This window comes from Malus sylvestris, chromosome 17, assembly GCF_916048215.2.
Source record: "Malus sylvestris chromosome 17, drMalSylv7.2, whole genome shotgun sequence".
NCBI lineage: Eukaryota > Viridiplantae > Streptophyta > Magnoliopsida > Rosales > Rosaceae > Malus > Malus sylvestris.
In genome coordinates, this window is record NC_062276.1 from 5,577,129 (window position 1) to 5,604,386 (window position 27,258).

The 27,258-nt window shown below is 36.6% G+C and overlaps 5 protein-coding genes and 1 non-coding gene across 8 annotated transcripts; 1 reads left to right on the top strand and 5 right to left on the bottom strand.

The window, feature by feature from the left end:
• Nucleotides 1-231: 231 nt before the first annotated feature.
• On the bottom strand, nt 232-2,483 carry LOC126611899 (pentatricopeptide repeat-containing protein At3g02490, mitochondrial-like). The gene has a single exon (XM_050280216.1). The coding sequence runs from the start codon at nt 2,395-2,397 to the stop codon at nt 409-411; it is 1,989 nt and encodes a 662-aa protein (XP_050136173.1). The 5' UTR covers nt 2,398-2,483; the 3' UTR covers nt 232-408.
• An 8,128-nt stretch (nt 2,484-10,611) lies between these two features.
• On the bottom strand, nt 10,612-11,435 carry LOC126609592 (stress-induced protein KIN2-like). The gene is made up of 2 exons (XM_050277444.1): nt 11,276-11,435; nt 10,612-11,051 (listed from the first exon to the last, which is right to left on the bottom strand). The coding sequence occupies exons 1-2, from the start codon at nt 11,333-11,335 to the stop codon at nt 10,908-10,910; spliced, it is 204 nt and encodes a 67-aa protein (XP_050133401.1). The 5' UTR covers nt 11,336-11,435; the 3' UTR covers nt 10,612-10,907.
• A 1,199-nt stretch (nt 11,436-12,634) lies between these two features.
• On the bottom strand, nt 12,635-13,443 carry LOC126609591 (stress-induced protein KIN2-like). The gene is made up of 2 exons (XM_050277442.1): nt 13,299-13,443; nt 12,635-13,074 (listed from the first exon to the last, which is right to left on the bottom strand). The coding sequence occupies exons 1-2, from the start codon at nt 13,356-13,358 to the stop codon at nt 12,931-12,933; spliced, it is 204 nt and encodes a 67-aa protein (XP_050133399.1). The 5' UTR covers nt 13,359-13,443; the 3' UTR covers nt 12,635-12,930.
• A 1,416-nt stretch (nt 13,444-14,859) lies between these two features.
• On the top strand, nt 14,860-18,460 carry LOC126609620 (uncharacterized). Of its 2 annotated transcripts, none has more exons than XM_050277473.1 (9): nt 14,860-15,307; nt 15,689-15,781; nt 15,878-16,027; nt 16,364-16,438; nt 16,570-16,686; nt 16,790-16,936; nt 17,127-17,224; nt 17,654-17,867; nt 18,133-18,460. In XM_050277473.1, the coding sequence occupies exons 1-9, from the start codon at nt 15,223-15,225 to the stop codon at nt 18,216-18,218; spliced, it is 1,065 nt and encodes a 354-aa protein (XP_050133430.1). In that variant the 5' UTR covers nt 14,860-15,222; the 3' UTR covers nt 18,219-18,460. The 2 variants fall into 2 exon arrangements, with proteins under 2 accessions (XP_050133430.1, XP_050133432.1); XM_050277475.1 differs by having other exon boundaries at nt 15,881-16,027.
• Nucleotides 18,461-18,986: 526 nt separating this feature from the next.
• Nucleotides 18,987-21,846, bottom strand: LOC126609618 (S-adenosylmethionine decarboxylase proenzyme-like). Of its 2 annotated transcripts, XM_050277470.1 has the most exons (4): nt 21,676-21,846; nt 21,472-21,554; nt 20,651-20,805; nt 18,987-20,556 (listed from the first exon to the last, which is right to left on the bottom strand). In XM_050277470.1, the coding sequence occupies exon 4, from the start codon at nt 20,376-20,378 to the stop codon at nt 19,254-19,256; it is 1,125 nt and encodes a 374-aa protein (XP_050133427.1). In that variant the 5' UTR covers nt 20,379-20,556; nt 20,651-20,805; nt 21,472-21,554; nt 21,676-21,846; the 3' UTR covers nt 18,987-19,253. The 2 variants fall into 2 exon arrangements, with proteins under 2 accessions (XP_050133427.1, XP_050133428.1); XM_050277471.1 differs by lacking the exon at nt 21,472-21,554.
• Nucleotides 21,847-27,090: 5,244 nt separating this feature from the next.
• Nucleotides 27,091-27,209, bottom strand: LOC126612680 (5S ribosomal RNA). Its single transcript, XR_007619247.1, has one exon. It is a non-coding gene; the product is annotated as a 5S ribosomal RNA (ribosomal RNA).
• Between the last annotated feature and the right edge of the window lie 49 nt (nt 27,210-27,258).

The following is a 27,258-nucleotide window of genomic DNA, read 5'->3' on the forward strand; positions in this document are numbered from 1 at the left end:
GAAAATGACTAGCATTGTAGACGAATCAAAGTTTAGGAGTTCGGCGTCTTACTCCCGAACCCTACATAAACATTCGCCACTGCTTCTCCCGCAACCTCTTACAGAAGACCAAGAGCTTCAAAGGCATATCTGGAAAATATAAGGGATGCTAAAGACTTTTGCAAGAAGTAAGCCTTCAACAGAGATGTAATAGCCATACATGTTATCATAAGAAAAGAAAAAGGAAGAAAATCTGGAAGCTTCAATGCCATTGATTTTATTTTCCAGCACCAGAACAGTTGAAAATACTTCCATGAATCATTAGAATATTAGAGGAGCAAAAGACATATTCAAAACCAAAATTTTTTGAACAAACGCTCTGCTACACTATCCTTGCGAAATACATTACAAGATACAGTCTAACAAAGCCTAAGCAGCCACCGCGGAGGGTGCACCACGTTCTCCAGATTTAGCAGAATAGAATAGATCTAAAACATCAGCATGGTTGCGGATGTAGCCTGGGCATTTGGAAAGGAAATTTTGTGCTTCACTGAGCCGTCCAGCCTTGAAATAGGCTTCAAATACATTGAGAAAGACAGTGGTCGATGGAAATCGCTTTGAGGTCATCGCCTTCAGAAAAGCTAAAGCATCATCACCTGTTCCAGACTTTGATACATACTCAACAAATGGATCTATAAAAGGAGGAAATCCGTGGTATTTCATAATACCCAGAATATTCAGAGCATCTTTAAATCCACCCTGAACCATTAACTTACTGATCAACAATTTGTATGTGGTATGCCATGGCTCGAGCTGCCTTTCATTGACCGAATCGTTGAGTAACTTGTATGCATCTATTGCCCTGTTCTTTCTGCAATACGCATTTACCAATAAATCAAAAGCATAACCAGCAGAGGCAGCCCCCTCTTTCTCAAGCATCTTTTGGAAACAATCAGAAGCCTTGTCGAGAGCACCAGCTACACAGTGACCCTCAATTAAGGATGACCATATCTTGTAATCCGAACTATGCCCAGAAGCTTCCATATTACTAATAAATTCACTTGTTGCCCCCTTTTTGCCAGCACTACTAAGCCGAAATGCAATCCTACTCTGCAAACCACCACTAGCTACAAGCCCACCTTCCTCCATTGCTTTGAAAACCTTATTGCACTCTCCATATCTACCAACACCATTCAGAGACTTAAGGACTGCATTCAGCATTGAATCTGTCAACACATTCCCGTTATCTGCAAAAATTCTCACAACTCTAGAAAATAGACCCATATCCAGCTGCTTACCACCCGCTATTTTCCTCAACAGAAAGGTACAACAATGAACCGAAGGTTTATTTGAACCAGCCATTGCAAACTCATACAAGTCCACAGCATCCTTCATCATTTTCCTCTTACAAAATCGACCTAAAACTTTAACATATGTCTCCTGCTCCAGTTCATACCCATTGCTCCTCATTTCATCAACAACTTTCCAAAACCTATCTATGCAATCTTCCCTTCCCAATACCTTTGCCATAGCATTATAAGTCTGTTGATCATGTTTCAACAAACCACTCTCCTCCATCCACCGAAAAAAAATCAGTGCTTTTGCCGGCTCTGTACTAAGATTTTCCAACGCCATTTTAACCATATCGCTAGAATACGCCACACTCAAATTCCGTATTTGCCTCTCTATATCATCACTCCACACCTCATTTCTAACAATCTTACACACTCTCGAACAAATCTTATCCAGGGAATCGTCAGTAGACCCCGATGCAAACAACGCTCTCAATTTCTCAGCATCACCGTCCAACCCATCCTTCTCAAACTTTTCCAAGGCTTTATCCTGCACCCATTTCGACACACCATACCCTTTCTTCTTCATAACATCAACCAAATCCCAAAACTCATTCACAAACCCATTAACCCCCAAAACACTCAGCATCGAATTATACGACTTGGAGCTCAATCTCTCACCTTCACACGACAATACCCAATCGAAAAACCTCCTAGCCACGTCGGGGCTCGACTCGAGGCTCTTCAAAACCTTCAACACCAACTCATGGCTAATCACAACACTGTTCGACTCCAATGCTTTCCTAATCTGATCCGAACCCCTAGGACTAGCGAAAATATCAGCTATAACTCCATGATCGGAGTCCTTGAGCTCGAGTGCCGGCTGAGATGAGAGGCTGCGGGACAAGGGGTTTCTAGGGTTTATCGATTTTGCGAATCGGGAATTGAAAATGGGCAGCGAAGGTGAAAGCTTCGGGTCGAGAGTATCAGTGTGGAACGAAGTGAAAAAGCTACGTGAATGGAGATTGGGTTGGGAGTTTACCTGAGAGTACGACGGCTTTATGAATTCGTGCGGCGGAGGGCGGCGGTGAGGTCGGAGGAGAAGCAAACGCCATTGCTGTCTCATCGCTTGGATCAGGGTTTTCCGGCTGAGGTAGCGACGATAGATGGATTTGCGTCTGTGACAGAATAGGGTTTTTGGAAGAGGGTTTTCGGAAGAGGGTTTTCTTGATAGAATTGTAGAGTTTGTTAAATACCAAATATAACCTCGTTTAGTTTTCAATTTCCACTCACATCGGTGACTAAAAAATGAGCCTCAATTTTTTTCAAGGAACTTTAACAAAAAGCACTGGTACTGTTTACTTTAACGAAAAGCACATTTTTATACTAAAAAGTCAATCATTGTACTATTCACTTTACCCTTTATTTTGTCCTTATCATTAAAACTCAAAGTTTTCAAGTCATTTTCATTAGTTTTTTTTTTTAAATTAGCTAAAATGGTCCAAGTCAAATTTTATTTATTGAACTAGACAAAATCAAATATGGATCACATATTAAAAAGTTTGGAAATTAAAAAATTGGGTTAAACGATAGCAAAAGTCTCCGGTCTATAATAGAGTTTAGTTTTGGTCCCTAAACTCTACTAATGGTTTCTTCAGTCCTCGAATTATGTCATTTGTTGTACTAATATTCTTTTTCGTTAAGTTCATCATATTTTCTGTTAAGTTAAATGATAAAATAGAAATTCAAAAATACCTTGTGACTTTTTCATACTTTGCGCTTATAATCAAAACTCCTTAAGAATTGACTAAACGATTTAGTTTAATTGATTTTTTTTTTGTGGAGGTGACCTTATCTGGTGATTTATAATATGAACGGTTCCCATCACAAGTTCAAAATTTTGTAAATAGGCCGCGAGGTATTTTGAGAAGGAACTCCTTCACTACTAGAATTTTGGTTAAAAGACACCCTTTTCATTGGTGTCTATTATAAAGAGTGGACACTCACATTGGTGGCAAACCTCAATTGCCACCAAACAGCCACTAAATAAGAGTACATGTCCTATGTAGAATTCTATATTGTTACAAACACCACCAATATTGCATTGGTGTGTATATGAATAGTACAACATTTTTATATTTTATAGTTATTTCTAAAATTCAAAATATCTCATTCTCCCTCTTATCAGTGGCTAGATTTGAAACTAACATTAGTGCCATTCATACTTATACGCACACCAATCCTATGTGTCAGGATCAATGGCTTTGAAGATATACGCACCAAAGTGGGTGTTAATTACAACATACAATTATCCAAATGGTTATATTTTGAATTGTATTACATGCATTTTAGTAATAGCTCTGTACTATATTAAAACACATGTTCTTAATATAAAATTCACATGAAATTTAAATTTGCAAAAGGATTCACATTTCCAATCCACCCAATTGGTTATATGTCTTCCCTATGGCATTTCTAGTATATTCATCAAGTGAAATTCACAAAAAGGATCATAGTTAACTTTTCACTTACTGATGCCAGTGACATTCACCATGCATGGATGATACCCAATCTCATCATCCATGCCAATATTATGCACCACAACAAAACCTTCATCTTCAACTTCTCCACTTGCTTGGATCTCCAAACCAGTCCATGGTTCAATTCTATTGAGACAAACTTCAATCACATCAACTCCATTGGTTCTACCATGTCTCCATCATCATTCTTCTTCAATGCGAACATAATTTCAGCCCTCATTTCACGCTTCATGGTCTCCACTTCCAAGTCCACCTATCTCTTGTGTGCCACAATTGAATCGGTATGTTCTTCCCTCAATTGTGCAAGCACATTTGTTGACTTAATCCTTTGCCTTTCCTATCTCTCACTTGCCTCCATCCTAAGTCTCTCAATTTCAATATTAGCAGCTTTTCTTTGCTCCTCATATGATGCTCTAAGTGCTTTAACCTCTCTAGAAATTCCCCTTGTTTCAGTTATAATACCTGGCACATCAGACCACACAACACCTTTCCCAAACCCTCTGACATGGTTGCCTCTCTCAGGCCCCAATACATCAGCGTACACAATATGGTGAACCTCATCAGTTACAATCTCATTCTTATCCTCGTACACTTTCAACTTTCTATTGAAATCATCTTGTAATTACGTGACAAGATTAATTACTAATGTATATGCACTCTATATACATTTGTAATTCTATTAAATCAAAGATATTCCAACCATATTTCACAATAATACTAGTAATATGAGTGATTATTCTGTTCTTCGGGCTATAGTGCATACCAGTAGACTCATATGCATGGGAATCTCTTTCATTACTCCACTGTATTAACTAATGCAAGCTTCCATTGGCTTATGCTCTTTGTTTCATTGACATTAAATAGCAATTAATCTAAACCACTATCATTCAGAATCCATAAACCTTTTATATATCTCACCTACATATAAATAGTAGCATCTGGTAATTGATGGCATACTTACAATTATTTCAGCTGACCGAGCATCCACTGGTTCCCCACTCTTCCAAGTATGTGTCAACGTAAAGAATGTAATGCAGTCCGGTTTGCTTCCATTAACTTGTTCCTGTAAACATAAAATGTCAAATAACTAATTTACACTTTATTTCATATCTTAACATCAACATTCACCTTCATTCCATTTGCACTAACATGTAATTAAGTTAACATAACACAAAACAACTGGAAGAGCCTTACTATTCGTGTCTGATTTGCGCAAAACTCTTGGTTCCAATTGTGTGATTTATTTTTATCGCCTTCCTATTGTTTCTAGATGATGTAGCACGTTTCTGTATATGTCAAATTTATCATTTAGTTAGGTTATGTTGAAGGAAATTCATCACAATTTCCAATACATATAATCCAGACATTTATAAACGTCATTATGTCATAACTAAATCAAGCATATATGGTGTATAAAACAGGAAGAACATTTGTTGATTGTGTGTGGTACCTGAGCATCTATAGTATCCCATAGATGCATTAGCAATTTCCATTGGCCTTGGTTGACAAGGCCATCACAACAATGGAACCTCTCTGCTAATGGTGAGTGCAAAAATGGAGTATATTATGCCTTCTTGAGACTTGCCTTGTAATGCTTCCATTTATCATTTAATTTCAACTCACAAACTCAACGAATTTTTGGCTCCAATTCTAGTTTTATAGCATATGTCCAATCAAGAGTCACCTGCCTATTTACATATATATGATGTTGTTAATTATGCACTATCATTTAATATATGAAATATGAATCTGTACAGTTACTTTGTAATACCCCTCCAGTAGGTTTCAAGTATTTTTCTACTAAAACAAATAAAAATTAAAGGAGACAAAGTTAAAAGAAACCATGTTGCACATCACCATGCTGCATCTTAGTGGTGCATAATGTGTTGTTTACCCTATTCTAATTGTCTATGGAGCCTCTTACTAAGTAATTGGTGCCTCTTATTTCAAATTTTTCACATTGAACCAGGATTTATTCTAGACCAACTGCAAAATAATTGACATAACAAATAAAAGAGTTAAACTTGTGTATGGATAACAACATTTGAGGTCAAAGTAGGATTGGAATGAATTAATCATAATTAAAAACTTATGGTTTTAAATTGCTTGTTGCCAAAGGAAATAAAAGCCGACGTTATGGCATTTTTTGGGTTTTTTTTTATTCGATGGTTAAAACTAAAAGACAATCCCTTAGCTATCTATATATATAGGAAAACCAATCAACTATTAATGCCTCTTCTATTTATTTATCTTAATCCTCTGCCAAGCATGATCCATGTTTGAAGCCTTGTAGAAATTCCTCCAATCAACTATGTTAATTGAAAAATATGATGATTCTTGAGAGAGCATTCCTAAAAACCTAGAAAATCTTGCAACAGTATGAGGAGGCTCTACCGGCTGCCCTTTGTCATTAAATTTCATCAGCTCATTTGTACCATTGGGTGCCCATCATGGCCTATTTATTCCCGTAGGGCCATGTGCTCTATAGGTCCTAAGATGACGTTCATCCAGGACCCCTTCAACATTATTTGGAACCGTTAAATAATCTATATGGTCATGTTCCATCAGGTTGAATGCCGATGGTTGAGTTTCGATGCCATTGTCAAGCGACATTGATGCAAGTGAGTTATTGTTCCTCATTAGCTTTGTCAACTACCTTTCATGTAAACACAAGACAAGTGTGTTAAATTAACATCTGTAAACAAAAGCATTTATATTTAATTCTACAATTAATTTCTGGTAAACAAGATAAGTGTAGTAGATGCCTTCTAAAATTGCTTCAATGAAACCTCTCTGCCCTCAGATATTTTCTTGTTTGAGTTGATAGTTTGATGCAATTAAACAAGATAAGTGTATAAAGTGATAGCTATAAAGACATACACATTTATTTTTTGAAATCCAATCTTTAAATTTTTGCAGAGAGTTAAGGCGAGCGGGAAGTCCTCCCGCCTAATAATCCCGCTCAACCATTAATTAAATGATATACCCTTATGGAGGTAAGCCCCTAGCCACACAAAATGGCCAGGTGTTTCTATTACCAAATAAAAAAATTGGCTAGCTGTTAATAATTTGGCAGTCTATAATTTGGCAGATTTAGAATTCATGGTCGATGAGATTGGCATATACATTGTGTGGTCAAAGTTCAGTGATTTTGTAAGGAGACTCCCATTAGAGACTATTAATTGTTGAAACCCGAATTAAATTTCAATTATAAATATCAAATGAAGAGTTTTTGCGACTTACACCAGTTTCAAAAACTCTCTAAATCACAGCCCCTTTATTCCCAAACGCTCGCAGATAGTTGTTTCGAAACACAAGTGAACCCCTTGTTCTTGCGGTTGATCATTAAGTTATTGGTCCAATGATTCCTGCGCCAACCAATAACATTGCAATCCCGGTTGCCACCCAGGAAAACATTGTCCATGTACTCACTGCCAATCATGAAGATCCTGATTTTTGGCATTACCTAGATGCTAACTTTCACGTTGAAGTCGAGTATAAGGCAAACCCTACATTGCAACCAGGTACCAATCAGCAGTTCGAATCCCTTGCAAAGGCAAATGATGCTTGGGGTGTATGGAACGACTTTTTTCATGGCTATAACATGCCCATTTACCCTCTTCAATCACCCAATCCCTTGATCAATATTTACTGTCCTCATTATGATGAGGCAGTGAAAAATGTGATCTTGAAAGATGAGCACTTTCCATCTGATCTTCCAGGTTTCGGTGTGAACGTGCTTCCTTCCTGATCTAACGAAATCGGTTACGTGAATCATGGTAGCAGTGGAAAGCAACCTTCCATCAGTGGTGATACAGTGAATATAATGTCATCTTTTTTTTCAAGGTGATTCATACCGCTTTGATCCTATTAAGATTTGCAATGTTGTACACTTTCTGACCAGTGTGATTTTTCATAGGCATGCCACCCATTCCACTAGGACCCGAGAAAATATCTTCAAGCAACAGGCCTAGTTCACAATAAGAAGTATTAACACTAGTAATTTGTTGTGCAGCTTGGCTACTTGGAAGAGGGTCACCAAATGTCTCCCCATGCCATACCCATGGGCCTTCCAAGTATGAACGATCCATACCTTCAACAATTAGATGCACTTCGACTTCATTGTTACTCAACCAGAACCTATTCAAGCATTTAGCACATGGACATTTGATGTTGCCATCATGAGAAGATACTTCTAATGAGTTTGAGATAAATTTTGCTAGCCCTGTTCTGTAATCCTCTGTAAACGGATTCAAAGTGGCCCAACTTTTGTCCATCTTGCTTGAATATAATCAATAGTTTCCAGAATTGGCACAATAAGGTGCCTAATGATTAAGAAGTCAAGTAAACTATGTAACTGAAACCAATTAAGTAAATATAGTATGCGAATAAAGAGACAAAAAATTACAAACGCAACTACAAGGGAGAGTATATATTGTACGAAAAAATCATTTGTAACAGGAAAACAAAAAATCAATCGATTTTATGAGTTACATTGTATGTATGAGACTTGCAATAGATTTTAGGGTGCATGGGATAGTAAGAAGTTCATATAATTCACCAGAAGAAGGAAGAAAATATTTCATATACTTAATACTGTCGGTTGGGCAGTTATTAATATAACGAAGCTTAAAAATGGGGAACAAAGGGGCAAGAAACTAGGAAGCCGTTAAAGAAATTCTTTAGTTGAACCCTAAAACGTGAGTAATTGGAGAATCAAACAGATGAAGAAGCATGATAAACAAATTGAACATTTTGACATGAAAAATTTTGAATATTAAATACAAGAAACTAAAAATTACCTGTTGGAAATCCCCAAAATCACTTCTATGTCTTGCAGCCCCAATTTGATAGTACGAAACCCAACTGACAAAAAAATAATGAACCGAGGAGCTTTATCTGTTGAGAAATTGAGAGGGCAAGGTTTGAGAAGCAGACATCCGAATTGCATTGATTCGTCCACCTTTAAAACCAAAAGATATTCTTATAATATGGACTCCACTCCATGACTTTTCTCACTCATTTTAGTGGGTATCCAAAAAAACAAATAACTAGCACCACTTTGGTGCCTAAAAAGTAAATAATAAAATTAAAATGCAAAAGAAAAGTATTTTTAAGAAATAAAGTTATTTAATAGACACCAATAGTTGGTATCTCAATTTTGAAGGCCACCGTTATCAACGGCATCCAACTATAAAGACACCAAAAAATACTAAGAGTGCTTGCTTTATGTCTATGGTCACAAATTGCAAATGGTGTGCAAACATCGGTGTCCTATAGCCATAATTCTAATAGTGCTTTTAACTCTAACAAGCCAAGCTCTTTTCATTTTTCAAATAAATTAAATATTTTTCTGTATGAAAAGACCACTATACCCTTAAATTTGGTGGAAGTGAAGATAGATTTGATGGAAGGACCATTCATGTAGCTCATGGTTAAGTTAGAGGATGAGACAAACTAATATGAGAGTTCAAAGAAGAAAACTAAATATGGGGTAAAGTTTAGGGACCTTAGCTACCACATACCCTAATTGATTAGTTATTATTCGGTTTTGATCATTTAAGTATCAATTGCACAGCAAAAACATCACATAAATTAATCATTTAGCAATTAAAATCTATATTTCATTATTTCGTCCAAAATCAGCCACCAGATTAGCCAGTGGCTTTGCCAACTTTTTATAGCCAACCTTCAATCTTATTAGTTAGTTGAAGACATGAATTTTTGTTGCTGTAGTATTATCTTAATTCATTGCGTTTGGTCCCAATTTATTGGTTTCTGACTTTCACTCATGAAAAAAAGGGGCATAAGGTTTCAGTTTTAATATTTTACATACTGAAGTTTTAGAGTTTGTTTCAAAATCATAAGAATATGTAGTTGAATTCATAGGGGGTGTGTAAACTTAAAAAAAAAAAATCATTTTAAATTGTTCATTTTTTCATTTTCTGCGTTTCTACCCTCATAATTCTTCACTCAATTTCTATTGATTGAACATAGCTTTGAGGTTTCAATTAATAAAATTTATTTGTACCATCGAGCTTTCTATCTTCTAAATATCTTTGCATATTTAGAAAACTATTTCACAAGGTGAATCCAACCACCCAACTTTGAATATCCTAACTTCGTCCATGCTTATGTCACGTAAGTCATTCTCCTTAAGGTGACTCAATTCTTAAACATATTTTATGTCAAATCTTAAACCTTGTAAAACACATATATGTTTAAAAAGAATATTTATATAGAACTGGCAGAAATGCAGGGATGTACCCTTCACATAAAACACATAACTCAACATGAATGAAACAGAATACAGCACTTATCACCCCTTCGTCGCTTGATTGCCGTTAAATAGGTAAATCAGTTGCTCAAACCCTAACTGCACTATCAATTTCTTCATTCATTCTTCTTGTATTTAACTGTAGAAGTTTTGAACCAAACCTCCATGGACATGTACAGAAGCTTCTAGGGTTTTGTATCTTCACTGTTTTGCCTTTGATGTTTTATTTAATTTTTATTTCTTTGTCATCTTTTTGTCTATGTCATTTATCTATGTTATAGTGCCTATATACAATGATCTTATCCACTTCTATATTGGAAAATTTGGCCATTTATATTTTTCATTTTATGAACTGAAATAGCTTGTATTGTTAAGGATCCAAAGTTGACTTTTATAAGCAAAATACCACTGCCTTTTAGCAACACTTTAATTATTTTAATTATCTTAATATCATGAAATAATATAAAAGTTAGGATTAAAATAAAAGTTAAAGATGAAGATATAATTTTAAAAAACCATCACATAATGATGAAAAGTTCATGAATTAACTGGGTGAGAACTACAACGAACGGAGCCACTCTACGTTCTTCAAAGGAGAGACAAACATTAACAAAAGAAAAAAGAAACGAAAACCGAACAAGTGTGAAGCACACACCCAACTGAGAGCTTGACAACTTCCCTGCAACTGAGACGCCGAGGGGCTAAAGCTCCCTTTGTTGCAAACAAGAAATTAAAACAAACCACTAAAAAAGCTGTCCAATAAGAGGCTCCAAAGTTCCCTAAAACCCAAAAAGTTCAAGAACTAAATGTGAAAACGCTTCATTTGTTCATGCCGGTGGCGTTCTTGACGGCATCGGCAGCTCCCTGTGCCTTGGCCTGCATGTTCTGGCCAGCATCCTGCATTGTTTCCTTGGCAGACTGGGCAGCATTGTTAGCCTTGTCCATCATTCCACTGGCCTTCTCCTGTCAAATCCCAAATCATCCAATACAACACACACACCTCAATCTCAATGCACAATCAATATTAAAGCAAAAGAAAACATAACGAAAAACTGTTATTGACGCTCCAAAATAGTCGATCATGCACTAGAATCATAAGAACAAAGAAGAAACGAGTACATTATACATGACTATTTTAAAACGCTCGGAACATTTCCAAACGAAAAATGGAGATAAGTGAGGGTTACCTGAGCTTGGCCCTTGGCCTCTCCAGCGTGGTAGCTCATCTTCTGGGAGTTGTCGGCCATTTTCTTCTAGTTGGAAATTGGAGAAAAAGAACACTTTGAAATCGATTGAAGTTCTTAGAGATGGTAGTTGATTTGTTTGATGATGAAATACTCACAGTCGGATAGGTTTATATAGGGTTTTGGACCACCTGAATGCTCGACACGTGTGATGCCACGCGTAAGTCACTCGCAGACTTCCTCTGAGTTATTGTTCTGGGGACCAACCATGTGTAGCGTTATTACTGGGGGTGGGCCTTTTGACCAGGAAGCTATTTTTCTCCAGCGGTAGTTGCTAACTTCCTGTTCTTAGGGCTTTGACAGTTTCATCCCAAAGGGATCAATATACCACTATATATATTTTTTTTTCAAAAAAGAAAATAGTGGTATTGATATATTATTTTGATAATAATTTCATCAATGGGAGATTGAAAAACCAAACTTTAGTTTATCAACGCACCTCTTTTATTATAAAAATTCACCATTGTCTCTTAGTACATCACTCGTGTAATTGTCACGTGATGCATAATTGTCAGTAAAATCACGTCACAACCCATCAAATATTAATACTTATAGTTTCTAATGTCCTGAGTTTCCAATTCATAGAAACACAAGCTAAGGTTCTCCAAAACTTAAACGAGAACATTTCAATTTTCAAACAAATACATGAATGTCTAATCAAAACACGAATTACATAAAGCACATAACTCAACATGAATGAAATAGAATACAACACTTATCACCCTTTCGTCGCTTGATTGTCGTTAAATATAGCCGTTAAATAGGTAAATCGGTTGCTCAAACCCGCACTGCACTATCAATTCCTTCATTCATTTTTCTTGTATTTAACTGTAGAAGTTTTGAACCAAACCTCCATGGACATGTACATAAGCTTCTAGGGTTTTGTATCTTCACTTCATTATTATTTCTTTTTTGTGGGTTTTCATTTCTTCCTCCTCCATCTTTTGTCTGTTCACTGTTTTGCCCTTGGTGTTTTATATAATTTTTAATTCTTTGTCATCTTTTTGTCTATGTCATTTATCTATGTTATAGTGCCTATATACAATGATCTTATCCACTTCTATATTGGAAAATTTGGCCATTTATATTTTTCATTTTATGAACTGACATAGCTTGTATTGTTAAGGATCCAAAATTGAGCTTGTATTGTTAAGGATCCAAAATTGACTATTATAAGCAAAATACCACTGCCTTTTAGCAACACTTTAATTATTTTAATTATCTTAATATCATGAAATAATATAAAAGTGAGGATTAAAATAAACGTTAAAGATGAAGATATAATTTTAAAAAGCCATCACATAATGATGAAAAGTTCATGAATTAACTGGGTGAGAACTACAACGAACGGAGCCACTCTACCTTCTTCAAAGGAGAGACAAACATTAACAAAAGAAAAAAGAAACGAAAACCGAACAAGTGCGAAGCACACACCCAACTGAGAGCTCGACAACTTCCAAGCAACTGAGACGCCGAGGGGCTAAAGCTCCCTTTGTTGCAAACAAGAAATTAAAACAAATCACTAAAAAAGCTGTCTAAGGAGAGGCTCCAAAGTTCCCTAAAACCCAAAAAGTTCAAGAACTAAATGCGAAAACGCTTCATTTGTTCATGCCGGTGGCGTTCTTGACGGCATCGGCAGCTCCCTGTGCCTTGGCCTGCATGTTCTGGCCAGCATCCTGCATTGTTTCCTTGGCAGATTGGGCGGCATTGTTAGCCTTGTCCATCATTCCACTGGCCTTCTCCTGTCAAATCCCAAATCATCCAATACAACACACACACCTCAATCTCAATGCACAATCAATATTAAAGCAAAAGAAAACATAACGAAAAACTGTTATTGACGCTCCAAAATAGTCGATCATGCACTAGAATCATAAGAACAAAGAAAAAACGAGTGCAATATACATGACTATTTTAAAACGCTCGGAACATTTCAAAACGAAAAATGGAGATGAGTGAGGGTTACCTGAGCTTGGCCCTTGGCCTCTCCAGCTTGGTAGCTCATCTTTTGGGAGTTGTCAGCCATTTTCTTGTTGTTGGAAATTGGAGAAAAAGAACACTTTGAAATCGATTGAAGTTCTTAGAGATGGTAGTTGATTTGCTTGATGATGAAATACTCACAGTAGGATAGGTTTATATAGGGTTTTGGACCACCTGAATGCTCGACACGTGTGATGCCACGCGTAAGTCACTCGCGGACTTCCTCTGAGTTATTGTTCTGGGGACCAACCACGTGTCGCGTTATTACTTGGGGTGGGCCTTTTGACCACGAAGCTGTTTTTCTCCAGTGGTAGTTGCTAACTTCCTGTTCTTAGGGCTTTGACATTTTCATCCCAAAGGGATCAATATACCACTATATATATATATTTTTTTTCAAAAAAGAAAATAGTGGTATTGATATATTATTTTGATAATAATTTCATCAATGGGAGATTGAAAAACCAGACTTCAGTTTATCAACGCACCTCTTTTATTACAAAAATTAACCATTGTCTCTTAGTACATCACTTGTATAATTGTCACGTGATGCATAATTGTCAATAAAATCACGTCACAACCCATCAAATATTAATACTTATAGTTTCTAATGTCCTGAGTTTCCAATTCATAGAAACACAAGCTAAGGTTCTCTAAAACTTAAACGAGAACATTTCAATTTTCAAACAAATACATGAATATCTAATCAAAACACGAATTACATAAAACTGTGTTACACGAATACGTCTTTAAAAAAATCCTTCAACATGAATGATCGTGTCACTTCACTTAAGAATCTAAAGATGCAAAAATATCGCACTCGACCCATGTATAGTGGCCCAATCGGCCCATCCACCCCCTCATGAAATGAAGCTTGAAAAACTTTTGGAAAATAGAAAATAAAGGGGAAGAGAGTAAACTTCAAAAATATTATGGGAGTCCCTGATATTTTCAAAATTTACACTACAAGCACATTAAATTTATCAATTTATATTCCCGCCACACCCACCAGAAAAAAGCCACCCTAAGGATCCAGAGGGCCGAAAATAGCCCGAAAATTGTCTCCAACCGAGGACCAGACTCAAGATCTCTTGGACCCCATTGGACAAAAAAAGGTCAAGGGGCCAACTGGCTGGCCATCTTCAGCCAGCCAACCAACCCGCTGGCTAGCCCAATTTCTTTTTTTTTTCCATTTGCCCAGTCCACATTTGGGTTTAGGGCTTAGGTTTTTTTTGTCCCAGCCTATTTTTTGTTTTTTTATGCCCAGTCCACTTTTTTATTTTTTTTATTTGACGTTTTTTTTTTAATTTCTAATTTTTTCCTACATCATTTCTCACATATTTTTTACAATTTCATACTATATTATCTCATTTTATTTTAATTCTTCGCATTTCATACTATAGCCATTTGACTCTCGGTTTGATACGATTTTTTGTGACAAGGTTAAAACGAGACTTATGACCCTCAGTTGAAGATGATAAAAAATATGACACTGTATTGTTCATTAACATATTAATTTATTAGAGCATCAAAAGGCTCGTTTGAGTCTCAGTTGGAGTTGGAGATGGCCTAAGCCCAAGTCGTAGCCAGACAAAAAGCCCTCAAGGCGCAACCCACGGCTGCAGCAGCCTCCTTCTCCCTCTCCATTCCATACGTGCAATCACCTCAGCTCTAAAGTTTTCAACTTTCTGTATATTTTTGTTCGTTCTTCTCCGCCCAAAAAACCCTTTTCTTCTTCTTCTTCTTCTTCTTCTTCTTCTTCTTCTTCTGCTTCTGCATTAGTTTCCAGCAGATTTACAGATAAGAAGAGAGGAGTCTGAGGAGTAGGAAAGTCGGGTACTTGAGATAATTGGGAACCGGGTTCGTTACAACCCGAAACGAGCACGGCTTTCTAATCTGCACACTCTGAGTCAATGAAAAAGATGGGAACGAAGGACAAGAAGAAGATCCATAAGAACAAGAAGGTTGCCCAGCCAACTTTGGAGCTTGTTGAAATGGGTTTGTCACTTCTCATATGATCAAAAAAGTTATATTTTTCTCTTACCGTTTTAGTTTGCTTCTAACTTGGGTTTTTGAAATTTTTTGTGTTGAAATTGGAATTAAGTTTCTGGGTGGTTTGAACCTAAAAACTAATTGTTGAGGAAATTTGATTTAGATGATGAATAATATGATATAAAATAGATGCTATATACTTTGGGAAATTGAAGAACTATGCATTTAAAATGTAGTGGATGTATGTATAATTGTTCAATGTTCATCATCATGGAGGCAAAAACCTATTTGATAATTGGATTTGGCAGTATTTGGCTCCCTGTATCTGTATTGATACGGCGAAGAGTTTTACCAAGTTGTGATTTTGTAGTTTTTATCTGTTTCCAGATAAAAAATTAGGATCTGCAGAGATTAGAAAGAGAAAAAGGGCAAAGGAAAGCGATGCTGATTCTCGAAAGGTTGTTCATGTCTCTATTGAAGGTACATTGGATTTATGTTTCTCATGTGTTAAGTGCATTGTTAGGGGTATAGATTTGGATTGAACTCAATGTTCTCCGTTTGCTTTTGTTGTTTCAGTAGATAATTCAGCCAAACCAGCCAAGGATAAGAAAAAGGCAAAACTAACGAATAAAAGGAAAATAAAGAATGCGAAGAACTATGAAGCTATGGAAGGCAAGAATGATCATCCAAATACGGACACTGATGATGATTTTCATGAAATAAATGGTAAGTTGCTACTAGTTGGGTAGCATTATACTGTAATAGTTTTCAGGGGAACCACAGTTATTGTGTAATTTGTTAACGGTGTCCTGGTGCATTCAAGTACCTTTTGGGGGGTGAATACTGAAAATTTACAAATTTCCAAAATCTTGCCTGTCTGTTTTTTGTTTTGCTTTATATGTTAGTCGGAGTTGTTTTCTTGTTTTCTTTTTCTCTAACCTAAGGTCTCTGCTTCCAATTTTCTTTCTCAAGCTGTATGGAAATGCACGTATGCTTTCGAAGTGTCGACCATAGAATCCTTTCCTGCTTTTAACTTAATTAAGATAATTTTCTTTCTATTAGATGATGGAGTTGCCGATCAGAGCCCATTTGAAACTCAGGAAGAGATTGAAATTGGTGAAGTGCTCACTGAGGCTGGTAAGGAACCAAAATTGGAAATTATGAATAAGTGGCAGCTTTTGTTTGATCTGAGCAGAGTCATTGGATGATATTTTTATTGCAATTACTTATAAGGTCAAGTGCTCATTGAGGTTCTCTCTTTATTGTAGGTAAGTCAAAGAAAGCTAAGAAAAAGAAAAAGAAGGATCGTAATTCATTAGAGTTTGTGAAGTCACTTGACGAGGAAGTAGAAGCTGGTCAGGAGAAGAGCTCAAAAGGGATATCAGGTATGATTCTTGAATTTGAAACATTGCTTTGTATCCAAGTTATCACTATTTCATTGCAATCAGTACTTTTCTACTTTTTAGTAATGATAAATTGTCGATGTAGGTGTACCCAAGAAAGCTTCAAGAAAGAAAAAGAAGGATCTTGATTCGTCAAAGTCTAAGAAGACACTGGAAAGGGAAGTAGAAGCTGATCAGGCTGATGTTTACCTTATTTCTTCTGGGGATGAGGACTCTTCGAAAGGAATGAAAAGTATGAATTACTGAATTCAAACTACTCGTTGGTATATATTTTCATATTCTAAAGCCAACAAACCTATTCATAAGTAAATACCTATGGATGATAAGCTTCAAATTATTTGATTTTACAAAATTCAACAGATGTGATATTAATTTCCTTTTTTATACTGTACTCCTCTTATTGAGAATTTCTGAATCCTCAGAATGGATTATGGAATACCATCAAAGTAGACCTGGGTTGAAGGTACTGCAGCAAAGAATTGATCAGTTTATGGTTGAACATGATGAAAAACTGGAACAGGTAATTTTCCTCTTCCATGCTTCAAATACCATGCAACTGGAGTATTCAAACCAGCCGTTCGGACTTTCGCTCTTTATAACACTGTTCATACTGTCTTAAGTGACATATTTGCACATGCTTGAAGATCTATAAAAAACGGTTTCGTGTATGATGAGTGATCTATAAACACATATGGTATTAGCTGATGGGCTTGATCTATTGTTTTCCTTGTTTTGAATTTTGGCCCGCATACTTATTTCTTCATGGAAGTATGCTACATATTCCTGCCTCTGATCTCTCTTCACATATGCCCATGTAATGTGGGAATGTGTAATCTATATTTTATTGGTATTGTGTGGTTCGTGTATGTCCATCTGTTTATATTCACTGTGCGTAACTTTCCAGTTGATCAAATGTGTACTAGTTCACATATATGCGTGGCACATGCAGGAAAAGAAAGAGAAAGAAGCCCGTGCTGCAGACGGAGGATGGACAGTTGTTGTACATCATAAAGGAAGGAAGAAGACCACGGATTCTGAGAGTGGAATTACAGTAGGATCTGTTGCCCAGGCTGCTTTGGAGGACAAGGTGGCCAAGAAGAAGCGCACAGAAGTTGTTGGGCTAGATTTTTACCGGTTCCAAAGGAAAGAAGCTCAGAGAAACGGTATGTTAATCTTACATATAAAGTTAATCTTGTGTTAACCTGAAAAACCACACGACATAGATGAAATGTTGCATATGCTGAAAAGCACTCCCATTATGAGCATGCAGTGGCATATTGCATATGCTTATGTTGTCAGTTTCCGATGAATTTTATTTTCATACGTTACACATGAAATAGTTTTGATTTTGGGAAGAGTATTATATGTAGTCTTGTTGCTTAAAGTTGTGCAAATACAGCAAAGCGCTAATAGGATATGTCCCTGCAGAAATTATGATGCTCCAGAGCAAATTTGAGCAAGATAAAAAGCGGATACAGCAGTTAAGAGCGGCTAGGAAGTTTCGACCTTACTGAACGCCTGAAAGTTTGTCCGAAGAAAAGCCAGGAATCAATTGTTCTTGTTCATAATGTTGAGACATGAGTAGTACAATGCATGCTGCATAACAGTATTGCACCCCGTATTTATTTTTCCGTTTGTTTCATCAAACGTAATTGATATCCATGGCGATTCTTTTTCTACCAGAGAATGCACATTCTTCATACATTAAGCTACGGATTATCGAATGGCAATGACATATTCGCTATTTTTAGACAAATTGGCCTCTGCTCCCTTTTCTGTCTTCCTTAATGCCTTTTGGCTTTTTCCTTTTAGGTCAAATCTGGCGTTCCTTGGATTTGTGCAAATCGAATGCCCGATGCCCAACAAATTTCTACCCAAAACAAGAAGCTTCGAAGCGAGGATGCTTCCTTGAGGAAGAGATTATTAGTCCTCACCCGTTTATATTCGTTGGTTTTCATGTTATGTTTATATTCGTTTCGTGTTCATGTTGTGTTTATCTTCGTTTCATGTTCATGTCAACCCAAAGATCGTACGTTTTAAATCGTAGGTCTAATATTCATGTCCCAAAGATCGTCCGTTCTTTGAGACCTAAGTCATTTTCGAGACGTGAATAAATTACTGTCACTAAATTTACTGTCACCGTAGCGTCTCAGACCATTAATATGACATGATTCACATATGAACATGTGATGATGATCCTTTGATTCTTTTCTAACTGGAAGAACAAAAGGTACTAAACCAATACTTAATAAATAGCATAATCCGCAGTCAGAACACAGAAATTATATAGATAACAATAACATTCATCTTATAGAGAGAAAAAAAGGTAGATCAACAAAGACTCCTGCATCCAGGAAGTCTGAGAACGACGACGGATCTCGGCTGCCACCCGAGATCCGGTTTATTGACAATATCAAAAACTAAAACAGCAGCGGCACAGCAAGCTGCATATCATAATACTAATACCCTACTATAATTGCAACATAACCCCCTAGTCACATTTGTTTTTTCATTTATTTATTACTACTAAAAACACGAACAATAGAACGCTAGATCTCGGCCAGATCTATCTCTTCAACTTCCTCGTCCTTCTCGTCCTCGCTCCAGCAGCACTTCAGAATCGACCTTGGAGACTGCGAACCAGAATCATCCTTGACAAAGCTGTGGTAGATGATTGCACCACCCAGGCCTAGACCCTCATAGCTGCTTCCTCCGCAGCAGTATCCCCTTAAGTCCAGAGGGCACTTAGCATCAAGATCTTCGCCTGCGGTGCTGGTGGTGTGCAAGGCTACAGAGAACTCAGCTGGTTTGAAGCAATCCAGAACCCTGTAAAGCAGCAGGGTCAAGTTCACATCATTGAAATTATATCCCACTGTTTCAAAGCTAGCGTAGCTGAAACCGTCTTCTGGTGTCACGTGGATCGTAGAAACTGCATTCCCTTCAATTGAGTTCATGGAGTAACCGCAAGGTTCGAACTCAAAGTCGCATATATCAGATTGTGGGAGGATCTTCCTGATGCCAGATTCTTCGGTCATACCAGCAGCTGAACTTGCATCGGATTTGTAAAACACAGAAGCCCTCTTCCTGTCTAGACCGGTCATGCACATCTCCAGTGTGTAGGTCGGGCCTGTTTGGCGTGAACCCCACAATAAGCTTGCCAGCTCCGCCGATGCAGAGTAAATATGCCATTTCTGAGTTTTGTCAGGGCTTCCCATAACATATGCCTTGCTTGCCAAACCAAGCTTGCTAAAATGGCCGTCAAGTACAGCTACTTCCTCGGAAAAGCTACGATGAGGAGAGGGCTGAGCACCAGGAAAGATAAAGCTCCCATGAGAGTACCTCACAGATTTTACAGCTAGAGAGAGGGTATCAGCCAACTTGAGGATGGCAGGGATTGATCGAAGCAATTTCGTTGTGCCACAGGTTTTGATGATCACTTTGTAAGGGTACACAAACAGGCTTGACTCGGATAGGACGTAAGAGTCGATATCATCATTTGACAGTGAAGAAACAATGGTGCACTCAGCTGGTGTCAGAATCTCATCTATTTGAGCTTTCGATAGAGAACGAAGACCCATGCCTTTAGGGTCAGCGAACAGTCCAGGCTCGAAGAAAGAGACCTCGAGCCTCTTTTCATACCCTTCGAATCCAATTGCAGAGACCGGTACAGCCATCTCGATTTAAGTAAGCAAATGAGGTGCAGCAGCAGATGAAATGACAAGCGAGGGAACGAGAGAGCGAGAGAAGTAGGGAAAAGAAATAGACTATAATAACTAGAGTAAGATTGCTGTATTAATGATCGCACGGGGTTATGTTGGGACTTAACACAAGTCAGGATGGCTTTCGAACGCACTGCACACAGAACAATACAATATAATTTTAGAAGGAAGTCCATACAAAACAATCGAGGAATTACAAGCACCATGAAACACACAGTAAAACTTACGTTAGAGTAAGCAGCTGATCTGAATTTCTTGATTCCACCGTGAGGCCTGACGTCTTCAATGCTGTAACCGAGGGGAGCTTCGTAGAATGATGATTTACTACTACTAGAATCCTTTTTGCCACCTTTTGACTCCATTAGCTCATTCAGTTATTTTCCTGCAGAAAGGATTAACCAAAAAGGGATCAAATCACAAGTAATAGCCATACGAATCCAGGTTAAAGGAGAAATCTACGCAAATTAAGTGAGAATCCAACTGCTTATACCAATAAAGAACAATTAGCATAGACCAACTCTAATATACCAATTCTGCTAGGAAATTAAATAAAATCATACATCCAAGCACGAAACAGTGCTATAATTATGTACACAAAACAAATCAGTGTTTACAAAATTAGAATCAAACCAGCATTGTAATTTACCGAACAGCAATAAGGGGTTTATGCAAAGCCGAAAAATTATAGTAAGGCGGCAAGGATCCCTCAGTGGCAGCAGGCCCTGTCTGAGGAATTCCCAGTCTTGCGGAAGATGGAGTATGCATATGTGATTAAATAAACGACCAAAAATACCGATAATACGCATAGAATCGTCTACTACATTTGCCATTGAACATCGAAAGCGAATAATGCATTCAAGTTCTAAACCAAATCATTACGTTTTCCATGAGAATATAGAATAAACAACCCCAAATCAATGAAATTCAACAACAAAAATAAAACTTTGACCCTAATCAATCAACGAACACAATTTCTTCCTCATATAATCACACCAATAATCAAATCAAACAACGAAATAAACAACCGAGATTAAGGAAACAAACTTACAATTATTTTTTTTTTTCAAATAATCTAAACCAAATCTACAATCTCCTTCGAAAATTCCCCTTCTTAAATCTCAATATCAACACCTGAACGCCAACAGAAACCAAAAAAAAAAAAAAAAAATCAGATATACATAAAAACGCAAATTTGAATCAGCAAAATCCACATAATCGACAACCGAAGGCGAGTGATGGAAACTAATCGTACCTGAAGATTTGAAAACCGGGACGAAGGAGGCGAAGATCTTAAGGAATCGGCGAAATGCAAACCCTAATTATACCGCACAGAAAACCTAAAAATGACTGAGGTCACGAAAATTTTGGGAGCTGAAAAACCGGTGCTTCGTTGTTTTCGTGGAGGTTGATGAAGCCCAAGGGGGCGTTGCGTTATATAGTCAGAGAGTGCCGTGTTTGCCACGGGATTTCCCCTTATTTACGGTCATGCCACCCTGTCTATCCGCTTCATGTGGATTTGCTCAAAAAACTCGCAACCACCCGTGATTTTATCATTCGGACGATTCTGCCCTTCCTTGTTTGCGTGGATAGGGAAGCCCGCGCTGTACAAGGCGGGCCAGGGTCGCATAGGAGAGATTTTTCAGTATGATCATCATATGAGGTAGTACATCATATATTTTTATATAAATGGTGAATTATGTGAGTTTAAAGATTAATAATTTAAAAATTAATTTTTTTTATCATTTATATAAAAATTCGTGATGTATCTTCCGTGTGTTCCGTAACTAAAAGTTTATCCTGGTTAGTCTCGGAATCAATGTTTTGAAAAGACTGCGATGCGAAAGCGAAACGACGGCGAGAAGAGGTTCGGGAGTTTTGAGGGCGGTGATTGGCTGCGGACGAATGCGAGTCGTCGCGACACGTGGTGAAAGGATAAGAAGGCGTAGTTGTGAATTGGCTCCACGTAGTGAGAGGGACCAGTGTGATTGCGTGGGACCGAATCTTAATATTCTCCCAATTTTGTATCAAAATCAATTGCAATTTAGTCCAAGCAACTTGGACCCCAAACCAAAAAGAATAATAATTAGTGCCGCTTTTAAGAAATGTTAAGGAGATTTGCTTAAAAGTAGGATTATTTGTAAATATTTTGATATTTCATGCTTTTAGTATAATATTTTACAATGTCACTATGAAAATTAACATTAAATTGTAAGATGATCGAAAATACATAGAGAGCATTTTCCACATTGAGAGAGTGTCCTTTGCATTTCTCATCAAAATTTTATCCTAATCTTATCCCAATTATGAAACAGGAATTTCCTTTCTCTCTCATCATCTTTATCTGGAGAAATTTTTAGTTGTGAAGAGAACACAAGTGGTATATCACGTGTTTTAATAGAAATAGTGAGAAATTTTATTTTTTAAGTTATTAACTTTTTAGCATACATATCCTACCATTTGTTTAGTCACACGTGGTGTACCATTCCGTGTACCGATCACACAAAAAAATCTCTTATTTAGCTGTGATTTTAGTCGCATGTTTTGGTTTGGTTCACCTCTTCATCTTGATTCCCTTGCAATTTTGGGTAGCGACTATGGGGAGTGCTGGAAAAATGCATGTCCACGGGTTCATGATATGGATGCCAATGACGAGTTTTTGCAAGAATTTGTTTTTGGTGTTTGGCGAATTTGGAAGGTTAGAAACGATATGGTTTTTCGTGGGACGATGTGGAATCCAACGAAGGCTTTGGAGTTGTGGAGGGGGCAGGTGAGTGAGTTTAGAGATGTGATGGTTAAGATTGATAACCAGGGACCGTGGCATCCTGGAAGTATTATGTCGGCAAGGGGCGTGCAAGGAGGTTGGAAGAAGCCGAAATTTGGAAATTTGAAATTGCGATGGTGCTTGGAACTCAAAGACAAGGTTGGGTGGTTTTGGGTGGCTGTTAAGAGACTTTGCTGCCATTGATGTTTTGTAGAACAGCGGGTGTACAAAGGTGGAGGTGGAATCTGACTCCCAATCTTTGATTCGTATGATCAATAGACAGATGGAAAGGGATGCAATATTAAAAGGGGTGCTCCTTGATATTGATTCTTTAGCTATGCATTTTGATTTTGTTAAGTTCAGGTTCGTTCCGCGCAAGGGCGGAGCGAAGTACAAGGCTATCCTGGACTATAGCCTTGATAGCTTTTGTGGGTACAAACCAATTATTTCCTATATTTCATTTATTTTTATATTCATCTAACTATTAGCCCATGTATTTTTTTATTTATTTACTTCATTAACCAATACTATTTATTTCCTAAATAACAAAATCTATTTTACACACTTCATATACTATCCTTTTATGGTTAATCGTGACAATAATTACTTACTTTGATAGTGCTTTTAATTCTTTTCAAAAGCAATTCGTTGCATGTTTCAATTTTTGAATTATTTTATGCATGATTTTTATCTAGTTAAAAAAGTTTTACTACTTGTTAACTTTTTTCTGTTTATTTATGTATATATTTGTCATATTAAAGGTTGATAAACATAGAATAATTGGACGAGCTTTACTTATAATATTAACGTATAGTCATTTTTTAAAAACTAACTTTTTTTTTATAGTTCTTAGCTAGCCCACCGGCAAAAATTTGTCTGGCTTCACCCTTGGTTCCGCAGGAAGGTAACTTGGCTGCTCACGAGGTAGCTTCGTTTGCTACCAAGCATGGTGGCGAGTTTATTTGGGATGAGATTGGTCCGGATTTTTTATTTAATATTCTTGCAGCTAATGTAAACCTTGTCATTCGGCTTTAATAAATTTCTATATTTTTGACAAAACAAAAAAAAACTTATTAGGTACATCTCACATGCAATGCAACACCACCCAATTCAACTTTGTATTCATTTAATTTGGCATTTTAATCAAAATATTTTTTGAGTTTGACATAACTCTTTATTATGATCTTTAACATTTAAGATTAATAGAATTGATCCCCAAATTTTCCGTCGTTGATCATTTTGATATTTTTGTGAAAATCATATTTTGGAATATAAAGATGGGCGAATGGTCATCCAATTTTTGTGGCAATGCATGCATCTCTCCTAATATCGTGATTCGGAGGTTCAAGCATCTTTTAATTTCTTTTGTTTGTTGGAAAGCATCTTCTAATTAAGCAAATGCATGCAATTAATGCCTACTCACCAACGTAAAAGCAAGTTGAGAAAGTAGTATCACCACCAACGCCAAGGCGTATTCACAATTTCAAATTAGAAAGACATACATATGATACTTAATTGTTATTTTTACGTTCATGTTTACTCATTTGAATGCTAAGGTGATTTTCTTAAAAGTGAGACTCTTTATGGATTCTTTGCCATCTTAGGTTTTTGGCACAATATTTATAATGTTGGCACGAAAATTAACATTAAAATGTGAAGTGGAAGAGTCTTTGAAGAGTTTTTGAAAAGTCACTTTGAAAGAGTCTCATTAACATTTCTCTACGTATTTATATTCATGTCATACTCATGTCATGTTCATGTTTACCCAATTATGTTCATGCTAAATTTGTGCCAAACCACAAATTTGTGTCAAACCATACGTTTCTTAGCAAGTTAAGTTATTGAATTTAATAATTATAATAATACAATAATACTTTTTCATCAGTACAAAACTAGGTTATCGTTTCGTTAATATAAACATTAGGTGGTTTTCACTAAAAAAAAAAGTATGCTAGGAATACCAAAATTTTAAATCAAATAATGCGTCACCAATAAAAAATAAGTATGTTAATCAACGTTTAAGTAATAATCCAATTACCAATAACATCATTTGGTTTACAAATTTGTTTAAAATTTTTGATCTCCCTAATATTATTCAATAAAAAAGCAAGTGCCTATTCACTACAATGGTGTAAGGAAGTTGAGCCCTTAAATGATGATGTGGGTTCGAATTCCGATGATGGCTAATCTAACAAAATCAATCATTTGACAAAAAAAATAAAATATTATTCTATTAAAAAGTATAACACAAGCTGGAGCAATGTTAATTGTGAACGCATCAACTTCTATATTCATGCTTGCTTTAAGTCGTGTAACAAGTCGTGCCTAATATTACAGTTGGTTGGAGTAGGACAGATTCCAACTTCTTCCGAGAAGAGATCCGATCACTTTTACTAAGGTTACCAGATCAAGTGATTCTGACTTTTAAAATTTCATCTAACGGTCCAAAATTATTATAGTTTTTAAAAGATCAAAACATATGGATTGTTAGATGAAATTTTAAAGATCCAAATCACTTGATCCAGTAGCATTGAAGGAGTCGTGCCTAATATTACAGTTGGTTGGAGTAGGACAGATTCCAACTTCTTCCAAGAAGAGATCTGATCTCTTCTACTAAGGTCACCAGATCAAGTGATTCGGACTTTTAAAATTTCATCTAACGATCCAAAATTATTATAGTTTTTAAAAGATCAAAACAGATGAATTGTTAAATAAAATTTTAAAGATCCAAATCACTTGATCCGATAGCATTGAAGGAAGAGATCCGGAGAGCCGATCTCTTCTCACTTCTTCCCACCTTGGAAGCAATCTTTGATGCCTCTCCTTCTATCTCGAGGCAGAAAATGAGGAGGGAATCCTGCATGCATGCCAATTGTCAATGGGTGCCGTCATCATGTGGGTCAAGTAATGCTGGGCAGCTGTGTCTGTCTGTGTGTATCAATTCTGAAAACTACTCTTTCGGTCTTTTCTGCCACGAGCACATATTTGGCATCAACTTTTCTCATGCTCAATAAAGAAATAAAGTAAATTATTGTTCTAGGCTTTTAGCTTCTATGATTTAAAAGATTGTGTGGTCCCGATTGGTAAATCTTTTGGACTTACTCTAACTCTGGAGTAAAACTCACATTTTAAATTCTAAATCTACTTCAATTTGTTCTAATTCTTAAGTCAAATATAAGTTTTAACTCAAAATTTATTTTGAGCAAGTTGAGGCTAGAATTCCTCCCTAAATAGTGGGTTGGCCCTCTATACATGTATATTTTTTTAGTTTTATGTTTATAAATTCATTGAATCCAACACTAAGATCTAATATGATCAAATCCAACGGTAAAATAAAAAAGATCTAACTGTCCAAATTTAAATCCAATAGCTACAATAATTAAAAGAAATTTGTTCATGTATTTCACATTCTATCATATTGTTTCACGAGTTTTATAGTGACGGTTTAGTGATTTTTTTTCTATATTTTTAGGTAAAAATATTTTTCTGTATTTCTCGGAATCTAAATATTTTTAAGTAAAAATGTTCATAAAATTAAATTAGGATAATCTACATATTTTTATAAGTTACTTTAAGAAAAAAAATTATCTAAAATTCATTCTTTAATCACCTCGAGCTAAAAATTTAACCTCGAAGGCTTAGAGAAAAGAAACAGTTTCTGTATTAAAACTTAAATTTTATGAAATAGAAATTTTAAATTTTAACTCAAGGGATAAGGCTGATCTTAGTCTAATCAGAAATATATCTCATTCACATCAATAAACAGAGGGGTATGTGTTATTTCTTGCAAACATAAAAGGTCGTACCCAGTGCACAAGACTCCCGCTTTACGCAGGGTCTGGGAGAGGTGAATGTCGGCTAGCCTTACCCCCATTTATGAAGAGGCTGCTCCCAAAAATAGGTGGGGGGATGCAACACGAGGACTTCCCAGGAGGTCACCCATCCTAGTACTACTCTCGTCCAAACTCGCTTAACTTCGGAGTTCTGATGGGATCCTGTGCATGTGAGTTGGTATGATCGCTTAACTTCGGAGTTCTTTCTTGCAAACATCGTCAATAAAATTTAAAACAGAGT

Excerpts from the sequence above, each read along its gene's own strand:
- LOC126611899 (XM_050280216.1), bottom strand. The coding sequence starts at position 2,397 with ATGAGACAGCAATGGCGTTTGCTTCTCCTCCGACCTCACCGCCGCCCT.
- LOC126609592 (XM_050277444.1), bottom strand. The coding sequence starts at position 11,335 with ATGGCCGACAACTCCCAGAAGATGAGCTACCACGCTGGAGAGGCCAAG. Across the intron at positions 11,052-11,275 it reads AGGCCAAGGGCCAAGCTCAG|GAGAAGGCCAGTGGAATGAT; the intron begins GTAACCCTCACT and ends GGGATTTGACAG.
- LOC126609591 (XM_050277442.1), bottom strand. The coding sequence starts at position 13,358 with ATGGCTGACAACTCCCAAAAGATGAGCTACCAAGCTGGAGAGGCCAAG. Across the intron at positions 13,075-13,298 it reads AGGCCAAGGGCCAAGCTCAG|GAGAAGGCCAGTGGAATGAT; the intron begins GTAACCCTCACT and ends GGGATTTGACAG.
- LOC126609620 (XM_050277473.1), top strand. The coding sequence starts at position 15,223 with ATGAAAAAGATGGGAACGAAGGACAAGAAGAAGATCCATAAGAACAAG. Across the intron at positions 16,439-16,569 it reads TGAAGTGCTCACTGAGGCTG|GTAAGTCAAAGAAAGCTAAG; the intron begins GTAAGGAACCAA and ends TCTTTATTGTAG. Across the intron at positions 17,868-18,132 it reads GAAAGAAGCTCAGAGAAACG|AAATTATGATGCTCCAGAGC; the intron begins GTATGTTAATCT and ends ATGTCCCTGCAG.
- LOC126609618 (XM_050277471.1), bottom strand. The coding sequence starts at position 20,378 with ATGGCTGTACCGGTCTCTGCAATTGGATTCGAAGGGTATGAAAAGAGG.